This window comes from Pristis pectinata, chromosome 10 (genome assembly GCF_009764475.1).
Source record: "Pristis pectinata isolate sPriPec2 chromosome 10, sPriPec2.1.pri, whole genome shotgun sequence".
In the NCBI taxonomy this organism is placed as follows: Eukaryota; Metazoa; Chordata; class Chondrichthyes; order Rhinopristiformes; family Pristidae; genus Pristis; species Pristis pectinata.
This window is the reverse complement of record NC_067414.1, coordinates 81,938,830-81,952,065: the sequence shown is the minus strand read 5'-3', so window position 1 is coordinate 81,952,065 and position 13,236 is coordinate 81,938,830. Positions and strand designations below refer to the sequence as shown.

Genomic DNA, 13,236 nt, shown 5'->3' with positions numbered 1-13,236 from the left:
AGTAAATTGCATGGGATTGGAGATTTGGGTAATATACTGACATGGATTGAAAATCGGTTGTCAGATAGGAAACAGATAGTAGGAATAAATGGGACTTTCTTGGGCTGGAGTGGGTGATGGGGTATTGGCGCAAGGGTGCTGCACCAATCAGTACTCATGCCCCATCGATTCACTCTATAGAGCAATGATTTGGATGAGAGAACAAAATTTCGCTTTGCTTCAGATTTCTAGTTCTTGCATGTTTTTGATTTTCGAGTAGCATTTCTAAGTTTGCCCAAGGCAAAAAGCTGGGTGGAATAGTGAGTTGCGAGGGCACAAAGAGGCTTCAGGGTGATTTATGCAAGTTGAGTGAGTGGGAAAATACATGACAGATGCAGTATAATGAGAGTAATGAATGGCTATTCATTTTGAAAGAAAAAACAGTAAGGCAGAGTATTATTTAAATAGATAGATTGGGAAATACTTATGTACAAAGGAACCTGGGTATTCATGTACACCAGTCACTGAAGGCAAACATACAGCTGCAGCAAGCAGTTGAGTTGCCAAGTGGTACTTTTGCCATCATTGTAAGAAGTTTTGAGTACAGGAGTAAGGATTTCTTGCTATCATTATTCAGTTCTTGATGAGATCACACCTGCAGTATTGCGTGCAGTTTTATTTTCCTTACCTATAAAAGTAAATGCCTACAACTCTATGGCTTTTGTAATCTCTGTAATTTCCCTACAAATGTACTTCTTGATATCCTGGTTGGTGACCTACAGGATTGTCCAGTAATGTGACTAATCATCTAATCATCTTTTTGTAATTCTCTTTGTGTTTCCCAATTATTTTTGATTCCCTTTCTCCTTTTCAGTGCTATCTTTCTGGGCACAACCTCATTCAAATTAGTTTAAACCTCCCATCATGGCACTCGTGAACCTTCCCATGAGCACACTGATTTCAGTTCTGTTGGGGCACAATCCATCCAGCCTAGGGAGACATCATCTGCCCCTGGAATCTTAAACTCTCCCTCCTGTGCCATTGCTCCTGCCATGCATTTATCTGTTGTGTCCTTTTATTTCTATACTCAGTGACTCGTGGCTCTGGGAGTAATCCTGAGATTACCACCTTTTGGGGTCCTGCTTCTTATTCACTTTCCTACCTCTCTAAAATAGCTTGCAGGAACGTTATCCTTTTTTCAACTTACATCATTGGTACCAATGTGGGCCACAGCCTGTGTCTGTTTACCCTTAGTATTCTGAGTTTTCTGCCATTGCTCGATGCTACATTTGTTTGTGGTGGCAACAGGCAATAAAGCTGTATGTTTCCAAAGAGCTAGAAGTTCGGCAGGTTTGTGTCCAGCTGCAAGTCATAGAAATTGAAGCCTTATGATCTGTGCACTCAAGATCCCTTTCTCTTAATTTGCCAACATCAATGCCTAGGAAACCCATCACGCATACAGACAGGCATTTGGGAAACCTAAATAAATACACCCTTGAAAACACAAACCTTAGTTTCTCAATATAACTAAAGTCATTCATTTGTGATATTATCTCAAAAAAATCTCTCCTATACACACCAGGGAAATATATTCTCTTGTCACAACACAATGATACATTTCTTTGAACTTCCTCTCATGATATAGTACATCAGTGTATACACTTTCTTTGGGGCCTGAGAAGATTTGGCTTATCCAAGAGGATTTGCTCAAACTTCTACAGTACAGATGCACTTTAGCAAGTATCCTGGCGGGTTGCATCTCAGCCTGGTATGGTAACTGCTCTGCTCTGGACCATTGGAACCTGCAGAGAGTAGTAAACACTGCCCAGTCCATCACAGGCTCATAACATCCTTCCATCCAGCCCACCTTCACGGTGTGTTGCATAAGGAAGGCTAACAGTATCGTCAAGGAAGCCTGCCATCCTAGACATTCCATTTGCTCTCTTCCACCTTCTGGGAGAAGGCACAGGAGCCATACCACCAGACTCAAGAACAGCTTCTTCCCCACTGCCATCAGACTTCTGAACTAATCACCTCTTTCTCATCCCCTTCCCAGTGGTGCTGCCTCTTAATTTTACCTCTTCCATTATTGTCACTTCGAGATTTTTTTGCACTACCTTAGTTTGCACTATGCTTTGCACCACGCTACTTTGCACCATTCCGTTGTTTAGCACTCGTCGTTATATTTATTGTTGTATTTATTATTACCATATATACTGATTATTCTGTGAGCTTCACGGAATTTCCTTGCACTCTAATGTATATAATAATAAACTAACCTGAAATGAATGAACCTTCGCTATGGTGCAGCGGGAAGGTACTGGACCTCCCATGCAGCGGGTGGCGCTGCAGTGCAGCTGCCCTTCCCTCTTCCCATCGTGCCGCTGGCGGTCACGGGAGGAAGGTCCGGGCGGGTGTCACGTGGGGTTGACGTCAGCTGTGCGCGTTGAGTTTGCGAAGAAGCCGCGGCCGCGGAGCTGAGGCAGCCGGCGGACGGGGGCGAGATACCACTCGCACACGGGAGGTCCAAGGCATTGCTCGGGGGGTGGGCGCCCAGGTAACGGGTGCGGGGGGAGCAGCGAGCTGTCTGTAAGGACGTGACGCTCAGGCCGTTAGGCAGCCTTCACCCGCGCCCGGTCCACTGCTCGGTGGAGAGAGCGGCCGCGGCCGGAAGTGGGGCGGGGCGAGGGGCGGGGCGGGGCGAGGGGCGGGGCGTAGACCTGGTAATTGATGCCGGTCACTCTCTGTCTCATACTACGGGTTTCTGTTGTCCAGTGGGCACTGTCAGTGCCGAGTCCGGGCCCTGCTTCTCCTCTCCCACTCCTCTCCCTCTCCCACTCCTTCCCCCCCCCCCCCCCAAACACTTCCACTGGGTGTGCAGCCAATCGATGCTCATCACTTGTGTCCACAGTGTTTTGTTGTTGGTGAGGTGGGTGCACGGGGTGGAAAGGGCATTGGAGAAAGAGGGATAGTTGGTGGGTTCAGGAGATTAGTGGTGGGCAGTGCTTTGCTGGATGAACGTGCACTCAATCTGTGTTTCTTTTTCATCCCAAAGTTGCCAAGGTACATCTGTCTATATGTGTTGCATCAAATGTTGGAAAAATGACAGATGACAGAGATGTATTACGGGATGTTTGGTTTGGAAGGATACCAACCTGCTTCACGCTATCTCAGGATGAAATAACAGAGAGGGAAGCTGAACCGTACTATGTAAGTATAGGGTAAAATAGTGCTTTGTTTATCACAGCTTAAAGGCATGGGGAAACTACTGCTGGTTTGTGATTTTTGAAGTAATCAGTCCAGGTAGTGAGTATGATTTACTTACAATGCACAGACATAGATCTGGCACACTTCAGCATCAGACTGCAAAGAAGGATTAACTTCTAGTATTAACTGTAAGGTGTGAAGTATAGGTCATTGGTTGCCCCACTATTATGTGCAGTTTATTGGCTGAAGTTCCCTTAACCTTTTGCTCATTAATTTGTTTCTTTACTCAGATTTCTTCAAAGGAGTTCTACATCAAAAGTTGAAATAATGAATCTTGTAACATAATCATGGACTAACTGTTTTCTTTAATGTAGTGTTTGATATCTGTTAAGATCTGAAATACAATAAATTCTATTTTTATAATTCTGGAATTTGAGTTCTTCAGAATACTTGTTTGGTGATCAGAATATTTTGTTAAAATTTAGCTGATTCTACTCTAGAGAATAACCAGAAGTAAATAACATTTCTACTTCTGGTATTGTTTTCCATTTTAATATTCTAACATATTTCTCAGTGGTTTAAAAAAAAACCATAAGATCTATTTGAAAATTATTTCTGTTCCCTCTTCTGTCTGTCAGTATAAATGGATGTTACGGAGAACTAGTGGACCCTGTTTATTTTAACAATGTTTGTAATCCTGAGAGAGGATGATTAACATTTATCAGCTGGATGTCAGCAGTTATATGTAAAGTTTAATAGAAACCTATTACAAACTAAATTTCCTGTACTGTGCCAGGTATTTTATTTCATTTATTGTTCACAAGGGTCAAAGTGGAGTTTATTGTCGTATGCAAAAATACATATATGCACAGGTGCATTGAAAAACTTATTTGCAGCACCATCACAGGCACACGGCATCAGGTGAGCAGCTTTCACAAGAAAAACACAAATTATGTACAATTAGAACAAAAAAAAAACAAAATCCAATTTAGTGCAAAGTGGTCTTAGTGTTGCTATACCGAGGTAGTGATTATCGTTGTGTAGGTTGGTTCAAAAACTGAATGGTTGAAGGGAAGTAGCTGTTTTTGAACCTGGTGGTGTGGGACTTCAGATTTCTGTACCTCCTGCCCAATGGTAGCTGTGAGAAGATGGCATAGCCTGGATGGTGGGGATCTTTTATGATAGATGTTGCCTTCTTGAGGCAGTGCCTCATGTAGATACTATTGATGGTTAATTTTTCAGGTGGGTGGGGAGGGGAGAGATTAAGCAGAATGGGTCTATACTTATTTGACATTAGAAGAATGTAAGGTGATCTCCTTTGAAACCCGCGAGATGCTTGTGGAGATTTGACTAAGAAAATACAGAATTGATGTTTCCCCTGGATTATGTGTCTAAAGCTGGTGTCACAATCCTAATACAAGGCGACCCCTGTTTTACAGCCATTCGGGTTATGGAAATTTGCCCTTGCAGAATTCACAAATCACAACCCAAAAATTTGACACATGGAATTTAGAGTCATACATAATGGAGACAGGCCCTTCGGCCCAACTGCGGATCAAGATGTCCCACTCAAGCTAGTCCATTTGCCAGCGTTTGACCCACAACGTTCTAAACCTTTCCTACCTGTCCAACTGTCTTTTAAAAGTTGTTATTGTATCTGCATTAACCACTTCCTCTAGCAGCTCATTCCACATATATACTACCCTCTGTGTATATAAAAAAAAAGTTGTCCCTCATGTTCCTCTTAAATCTTTCCCCTCTCACCTTAAACCTGTGCCCTCTAGTTCTTGATATCTCAACTCTGGGGGAAAATGACGGAGTGCATTCACCCTAGCTATGTCCCTCATGATTTTATACACCTCTATAAGATCACCTCTATAAGATCACCTCTCAGTCTCCTACGCTCTAAGGAATAATGACCTAGTCTGTCCAACCTCTCCCTATAACTTAGTCCCTCAAGTCCTGGCAACGTCCTTGTAAATCTTTTCTGCACTCTTTTCAGTTTAATAACATCTTTCCTATAGCAGGACAACCAAAACTGAACACAATACTCCAAGTGCAGCCTCATCAGCGTCCTGTACAACCACACCATGACCTCCCAACTTTTATACTCAATACCCTGACTTACGAAGGCCAGCATGCCAAAAGCCACCTTCACCACCCTGTCTACGTGTCACTCCGCTTTCAGTGAACTATGTACTTGCACTCCAAGACCCCGCTGTTCAACAACGCTTTCCAGGGCCCTGCTGTTCACTGTGAAAGTCTTACCTGGATTTGACTTCCCAAGCAACACTTCACACTTATCCAAATTAAACTCCATTTGCCATTCCTCAGCCCACTTACTCAGCTGATCAGGATTCTCCTGTAGTTTTTGATAACCTTCTTCATTGTCCGCTACACCACCTATTTTAGTGTTATCTGCAAACTTACTAACTAAGCCTTGTACATTCTTATCCAAATTGTTGATATACATGACAAATAACAATGGGCTTGGCACTGACCCCTGAGCCACACCACTAGTCATGGTCCTCCAGTCTGAGAAACAACCTTCTACCATCACCCTCTGCTTTCTACCATCAAGCCAATTGTGTATCCAGTTAACCAGCTCTCCCTGGACTCCATGTGATCTGACCCTCCAGAGCAGCCTACCACGTGGAACCTCATTAATAGCCTTACTGAAGTCCATGTAAACCACGTCTACTGCCCTACCTTCATCAACGTTCTTGGTCAGCTCATCAAAAAACTTGTAAGACATGATCTCCCATGCCCAAAGCCATGCTGACTACCCCCCAAACAACCCCTGTCTTTCCGGATGTACATATCTTATCCCTCAGAATCCTCTCCAGTAACTTGCTTACCACAGATGTCGGACTTACTGGCCTATAGTTCCCAGGTTTTTCTTTGCTGCCCTTCTTAAATAAAGGCAGAGCATTTGCTACCCTCCAGTCTACGACAATTCACCCGTTGCTAACTATGATGCAAATACTGTATCTCAGCCAGGGCTCTTGCAATTTCTTCTCTAGCCTCCCACAGTGTCCTTGGATAAATCTGGTCAGGCCCTGGAGATTTGTCTACCTTCATGCCTTTTAAGACATCCAGCAACTCCTCTACTGTAATGCAGACTATCCCCAAGACCTCCCCATTGTCTTTCTCCATGGTAAAAATAGAGGAGAAATATTCATTAACGATTTGTGTGAAAATAAAGTAAATAAATCAATACAAAATGTTATTTTTTTTCAACTCTCATTTCTTAACACGTGCAGATGATGTGGCTTGGTGTTATGGATAATCATGATGTGGCCTGTTTCCTAACGAGCAACCTTCACCTCCCACCGCCCCCCCCCCCCCCCCCCCCCCCCCATCCAATTCTCCGTAACAACGTATGAGGGATTGCCCATTCCAGATAGATGAGGAGTAATTTCTTTGCATGAAAGATAGTGGCTCAGTATATTTTGATCGATTAATCTTTAGATATTACAGGATTTGAGAGACATGAGGTTAGTACGGAAAGTGATGCTATTGATCAGCCGTGATTACATTGAATGGTGGAACAGGCATAAATGGGCAAATGGCCTACTCTTGTACCTCTTTCCAGTTTTATTTCATTCTTGGAGCATCCATTGCTATGCTAGCTTGAACGTTTTCACATTCTGTGACCTCGCTTCCCATTGGACATCACTGAGCTGATCCTTGCCTGATGGGGAGGAAATTTTCATTATGTTAGCATGAGCTAACCCATCGCAGTTCCCAGTTTATTGCTCTGTTAATTTTTATTGATCTGATTTACGGTTGGTCATGTTTTGATATAGAGTGGACAGAGTTCCAGTCATTATTGATGCTTTGAAGTAGCTTATAATGAAGAATATAGCTGCTTGTTTATACTGCAGAATTTGATGGTAACTGGAATTCCCGTATAAAGTAAAACTGGCTGATTGTTGGACAGATATCTTAAAATCAGAAGTTCTGTCTGAGGTTCATATTTGCAAGCAGTCATTTTTCTAGAGGGTCACATTCGATATTGGCCTGTCATCGTTGAGTAAAATTTTGGTGTAAGATTTTCATGCAGCAAAGAAGTGAAATTTCTAAGCTGTGCCCATGACGTATTTTGTAACAGACTGCTTTATGCTTTAATTTTGGTTCATTCTATTATTTTCACTGAGATGGCTGCTAAGAGTAATAATTATTCGGTTATTATGTTACAGGAATAGGTAATGGTTCATCTCTTTTAATAATGCTTTATCTAACAAAACAAACTAAGGTCTTTGTTGTGGTAATTCTGACCATCAGTTGGAATTGCTAAAATTCTGCAGCTACCTTCAGTCAAAAGTGCCAAGGGGATGATCCACTTCTGCCTTCTTGTGAGTTCATACTATCATGGAAGCCAGTCTACAGTCAGTTTGATTCACTCCATGTAATACTGGGAAACTGAGAGCACCTGCCCTCCAGAATCAGCTGCACCTCATTCCAGTACAATTTCGATACTGGCATCCACTGATTATTGTCTGCAAACAAAGCAATCCTTCTACCACTGGCCCATCAGTCTGCTTCCAGTCAATAGCAATGTGTTGGAAGTTATCAGTGACACTGCTATCAAGCAGCATTTACTCATCCGCATAGCCATGCTTGGGATTGGTTTCATCAGGGCTACTTGGCTGCAAACTTTATTTGGGCCCTGGTTCAAACTGGGACCAAAGAGTTGAGTAGCAGAGAGGAGGTGAAAATGACTTCATTGAATGTTACCTGATATTGTATGGAGCATGACATCAAAGATCCATGCCGAAAATTAGTGGGCATCAGGGGAAAACATGCTAGTGGGTGGAGTCATACTTGACTTAAAGGAAGATGGCTGTGGCTGTTGCAGGTCAATCATCTCTGCACCAGGATATAGCCTTCAACTCATGCAAAAATCCTCGGGTGCCTTATTATTGATCCTTTCTTCCATCATGAGATCAGAAGTGGGGATGTTGGCTGGATGTTGGCACAACATTACATTTTTTGAGCAACTACTTTGAAAATGAAGCAGTTCATCCCTGGATGCAGTAATACTGAGACAACATTAACATGAGCTGATAATGGCAAGTAACTTCTACAGTACCCAAGTGCTAGATGGTGACCTTATTCAAAATGATTCTAACCAGCCAGCCTTGCATTCGTGGCATTACTATTACCTTGTTCACTAGAGTTAATATGGTGGGGGTGGGTTGCCATTGATGAGAACTTAACTGGATCAGTCCTACATAAATATTGGGGCTACAAGATTAGGCTAAAGTCTGGATATTCTGTGGAGTGTCATTAACCTTTGGACTTCCCAAAGTTTTTCCATCATCTCTAAGGCACAAGTCGGGAGGATGACGGAATACTCTCCATTTGTCTGGATGAGTGCAGCTCCAACAACACAAGAAACTTTGCAGTATACAGGATAATGGAAGATGCTGGAGATAGCAGGTCAATCAGCATTTTTGGAGAGAAGCAGAATTAATGTTTCTGGACAATGACCTTTAATCATATCTGGAAAAGTGAGGAAACGAGTTTAAAGTTACAAGAAGGGGTAGGGTGCAGAGAACAAATGTCTGCGGTCAGGTGGAGACTGCGATTTGTCTAGGCGATAGAAATGTTGGTGCTGTCTTAGAGACAATGATGAATGTTTGTTAATGCCAGAACAAAGCAGTTGCTGGAAATCCAAAATAATAAGAATATGGGAAATACTCAGTAGATCGGGCAGCATCTTTGTTGAGAGAAAAAATGAGTTAAAGTAGCAGATGGATGACCTTGCATCAGTTCTGATTCCAACAGAAAAGCTGGTTATTGTTGACTTCAATATTGTGTCCTGAGAGCTGTAATATGAAGATTGTGGTGCTATTCCTCAGGTTTATTTTGGGTTTCGATGGCCTCCAACACTGTACCAAAGACAGAGATGTCGCTGAGATGGAGAACCTAAGCGATACGCAATAGGAAGTTCATAGTCGTTCATGCAGTCTGAATAGAGATTTTGGAAAGCAGTCACCCTATCTGCATTTCATTTCTCCAATATAGAGGAGAACTCGTGAGCATCCATTGCAATACATTAAATTCAAAGAAATACAAGTGAATTGCTGCTTCTCTTGGAAGGACTATTTAGGTTTGCCTGGGAAAAAGACTGAGGATGAATGTATAATCTATGCCCCTCATGATTTTATACACTTCTATAAGATCCCCCCTCAGTCTCCTACACTCCAAAGAATAAAGTCATAGGCTGCCCAACCTCTCCCTATAACCCAGTCCCTTGGGTCCTGGCAACATCCTTTCAAATCATTTTTGCACTCTTTCCAGCTTAATGGCAGCTTTCCTATAGCAAGGGAATGAAAACTGAACACAATACTCCAAATGCAGCCTCACCAATGTCTTGTACATCTGCAGCATAACATCCCAATTTCTATACCCTGATTAATGAAGGGCCCTACCATTCACTGTGCAAGCCCTACCCTGGTTTTACTTCCCAAAATGCAAAACCTCACACTTATCTGAATTAAACTCCATTTGCCCTATTCTCTCCATTTGCCTCCCACTTGCCAGATGTCCCTTTGCCCGCAACAACCTGCTCCAATCAACTTTTGCAAGTTCCTGTCTAATACCATCGAAATTTTCCTTGCCCCAATTTAGAACTTGTGGACCAGTTCTGCCCTTTTCCATAACCATTTTAAAACCGATAGAACTATGGTCACTGATCACTGCAGTAGGGGGAGCACTTTGCTATTTGCCCTGTCCTATTTCTCAAGAGTAAGACTAGCTTTGCCGTCTCATATATCATGAAATTTGTTGTTTTGCGGCAGCAGTACAGTGCAAGACATAGAACCATAGAACAATACAGCACAATACAGGCCCTTCGGCCCACCATGTTGTGCCGACCTTCAAACCACACCTAAGACTATCTAACCCCTTCCTCCCACATATCCCTCTTAAATTCCTCCATATGCTTATCTAACAATCTCTTGAACTTGTCCAATGTATCAGCCTCCACCACCACCCCAGGTAGCGCATTCCATGCACCAACCACTCTCTTGGTGAAAAACTTCCCTCTGACATCACCCTTGAACTTCCCACCCAATACCTTAAAGCCATGTCCTCTTGTTTTGAGCATTGGCGCCCTAGGAAAGAGGCGCTGGCTGTCCACTCTATCTATTCCTCTTAATCTCTTGTATACCTCTATCATGTCTCCCCTCATCCTGCTACTCTCCAATGAGAACAGCCTAGCTCCTTTAGTCTCTCCTCATAACCCATACTCTCTAATCCAGGCAGCATTCCTAGTAAATCTCCACTGCACCCTTTCCAACGCTTCCACATCCTTCCTATAATGAGGCGACCAGAACTGGACACCGTACTCTAAGTGTAGCCTAACCAGAGTTTTGTAAAGCTGCATCATCACTTCGCAGCTCTTAAACTCAGTCGCCCGACTTAAGAAAGCTTATGGGGTGTTAGCTTTCATAACTACCCTATCCACCTGCGAGGCAACTTTCAGTGATCTGTGGATATGAACCCCCAGATCCCTCTGCTCCTCTACACTGCCCAGAATCCAGCCATTTACCTTGTACTCCACCTTGGAGTTTGTCCTTCCAAAGTGTACCACCTCACACTTCTCCGGATTGAACTCCATCTGCCACTTGTCAGCCCAGCTCTGTATCCTATCAATATCCCTCTGCAAGCTTCGACAGCCCTCCACACTATCCACAACACCACCGATCTTTGTGTCATCTGCAAACTTGCTAACCCAGCCTTCCACCCCCTCATCTAAGTCATTAATAAATATCACAAAAAGTAGAGATCCCGGAACCACTAGTCACAGCCCTCCAATCCGAATGCACTCCTTCCACCACAACCCTCTGCTTTCTACAGGCAAGCCAATTTTGAATCCACACAGCCAAGCTTCCCCGGATCCCTTGGCCTCTGACCTTCTGAAGAAGCCTACCATGCGGAACCTTGTCAAACACCTTTCTAAAATCCAAGTTGACCACATCCACTGCACTACCCTCATCAATCTTCCTGGTCACCTCCTCAAAGAACCCTATCAGGCTTGTGAGGCAAGATCTTCCCTTCACAAAGTCATGCTGGCTGTCCCTAGTCAGTCCATGTTTCTCTAAGTGCTCATAGATCCTATCTCTTAGAATCCTTTCCAACAGCTTACCCAGCACAGATGTAAGGCTCACCGGTCTGTAATTCCCTGGACTATCCCTACTACCTTTTTTGAATAAGGGGACAACATTCGCCACCCTCCAATCCTCCGGTACCATCCCCATTGACAACGAGGACTCAAAGATCCTAACCAACGGTTCAGCAATCTCCTTCCTCGCCTCACGAAGCAGCCTGGGGAATATTCCGTCAGGCCCCAGGGACTTATCTGTCCTAATATTTTCTAACAACTCCAACACATTCTCTCTCTTGATATCTACATACTCTAGAACATTACCCTCACCTACACTGTCCTCAGCGTCATCAAGACCCCTCTCCTTGGTGAATACTGAAGAGAAGTATTCATTGAGAACCTCACCCACTTCCACAGCTTCCAGGCAAATCCTCCCACCTTTGTCTTTAATCAGACCTACCTTTACCCTAGCCATCCTTCTGCTTTTTACGTACGAGAAAAAGGCCTTGGGATTCTCCTTAACCCTACTTGCCAAAGCCTTTTCATGTCCCCTTCTCGCTCTCCTCAGCCCTTTCTTAAGCTCCTTCCTTGCTACTCTATATTCCTCACGAGCCCTGTCTGATCCTTGCTGCTTACACCTTACGTATGCTGCCGTCTTCTTCCTAACTAGTTGTTCCACCTCTCTCGTCACCCACGGTTCCTTCACCTACCATTTCTTCTCTGCCTCACTGGGACAAATTTATCCTTAACATCCTGCAAGAGATCCCTGAACATCGGCCACATCTCCATAGTACATTTCCCTTCAAAAATGTCACCCCAATTTACACTCCCAAGTTCTTGCCTTATAGCCTCATAATTCATCTTCCCCCAATTAAATATCTTCCCGTCTTCTTTGCTCCTATCCCTGTCCATGACAATTCTAAAGGTTATGGAGCAATGGTCACTGTCCCCCAAATGCTCACCCACCGATAGATCTGTCACCTGATCCAGTTCATTACCTAAAACTAGATCTAATATGGCATTCCCGCTAGTCGGCCTGTCAACATACTGTGTCAGGAATCCGTCCTGGACACACTTAACAAACTGCACCCCGTCTAAACCTTTGGCACTAAGTAGGTGCCAATCAATATTTGGATAGTTGAAGTCTCCCTTTATAATAACCCTGTTATTTTCGCATCTCTCCAAAAACTGCCTCCCAATCTGCTCCTCACTCCCTACTGCTACCTGGGAGCCTATAGAGTACTCCCAAGAGGGTAACTGCCCCTTTCTTGTTCCTAACTTCCACCCATATTGACTCGAGAGAGGATCCTTCTACATTATCTACCCTTTCTGCAGCTCTAACAGTGTCCCTGACCAGTATCGCCACCCCTCCTCCTCTTCTCCCCCCCCCCCCCCCATCCCTTTTGAAACACTGAAAACCAGGAATATTCAATATCCATTCCTGCCCCGATGTCAGCCATGTCTCTATAATAGCCACGTCTCTATAATAGCCACAATATCATAGTCCCATGTACTTATCCAAGCTCTCAGTTCATCTCCCTTATTCCTGATGCTTCTCGCATTCAAGTAAATGCACTTTAGCCCATCCACCTTACTACTTTTGTAGCCTGTACTCTGCTTCTTCCTCAAAGCCTCTCTACCTGTCAGATCTGACTTTTTCCCCATCCCCTTCTTCCTCTGACCTACTCCTCCGGTTCCCTTTCCCCTCGCAATCTAGTTTAAACTGATTCTAGCTGGCGGTTCTTCAACTCCATCAGCTGCTGAACTCATTTGTCATTCTGATTAATTTATTGTCAATGATAATTAGCACTTTATATATTTGTAACTGCTTTGGAAGGAAAATGTATTTGTCAGCTGACAATATGGTAAGCAATGGCTATCATCTAGTTGTGATAAACAAATTTGAAGTGGCCTCTCTTTTCAATATGTATTGA

At 43.6% G+C, this 13,236-nt stretch overlaps 1 protein-coding gene across 2 annotated transcripts in view; it reads left to right on the top strand.

Moving 5' to 3' along the window:
• The first annotated feature begins 2,405 nt into the window (after positions 1-2,405).
• Positions 2,406-13,236, top strand: part of atg5 (ATG5 autophagy related 5 homolog (S. cerevisiae)) — a 184,779-nt gene continuing 173,948 nt past the window's right edge. For both annotated transcript variants that reach the window (XM_052025046.1, XM_052025047.1), the window contains exons 1-2: positions 2,406-2,536; positions 3,035-3,189. In XM_052025046.1, the coding sequence (XP_051881006.1) occupies positions 3,082-3,189 (108 nt within the window). In that variant the 5' untranslated portion in view covers positions 2,406-2,536; positions 3,035-3,081. The remainder of the gene's footprint in view (positions 2,537-3,034; positions 3,190-13,236) is intronic.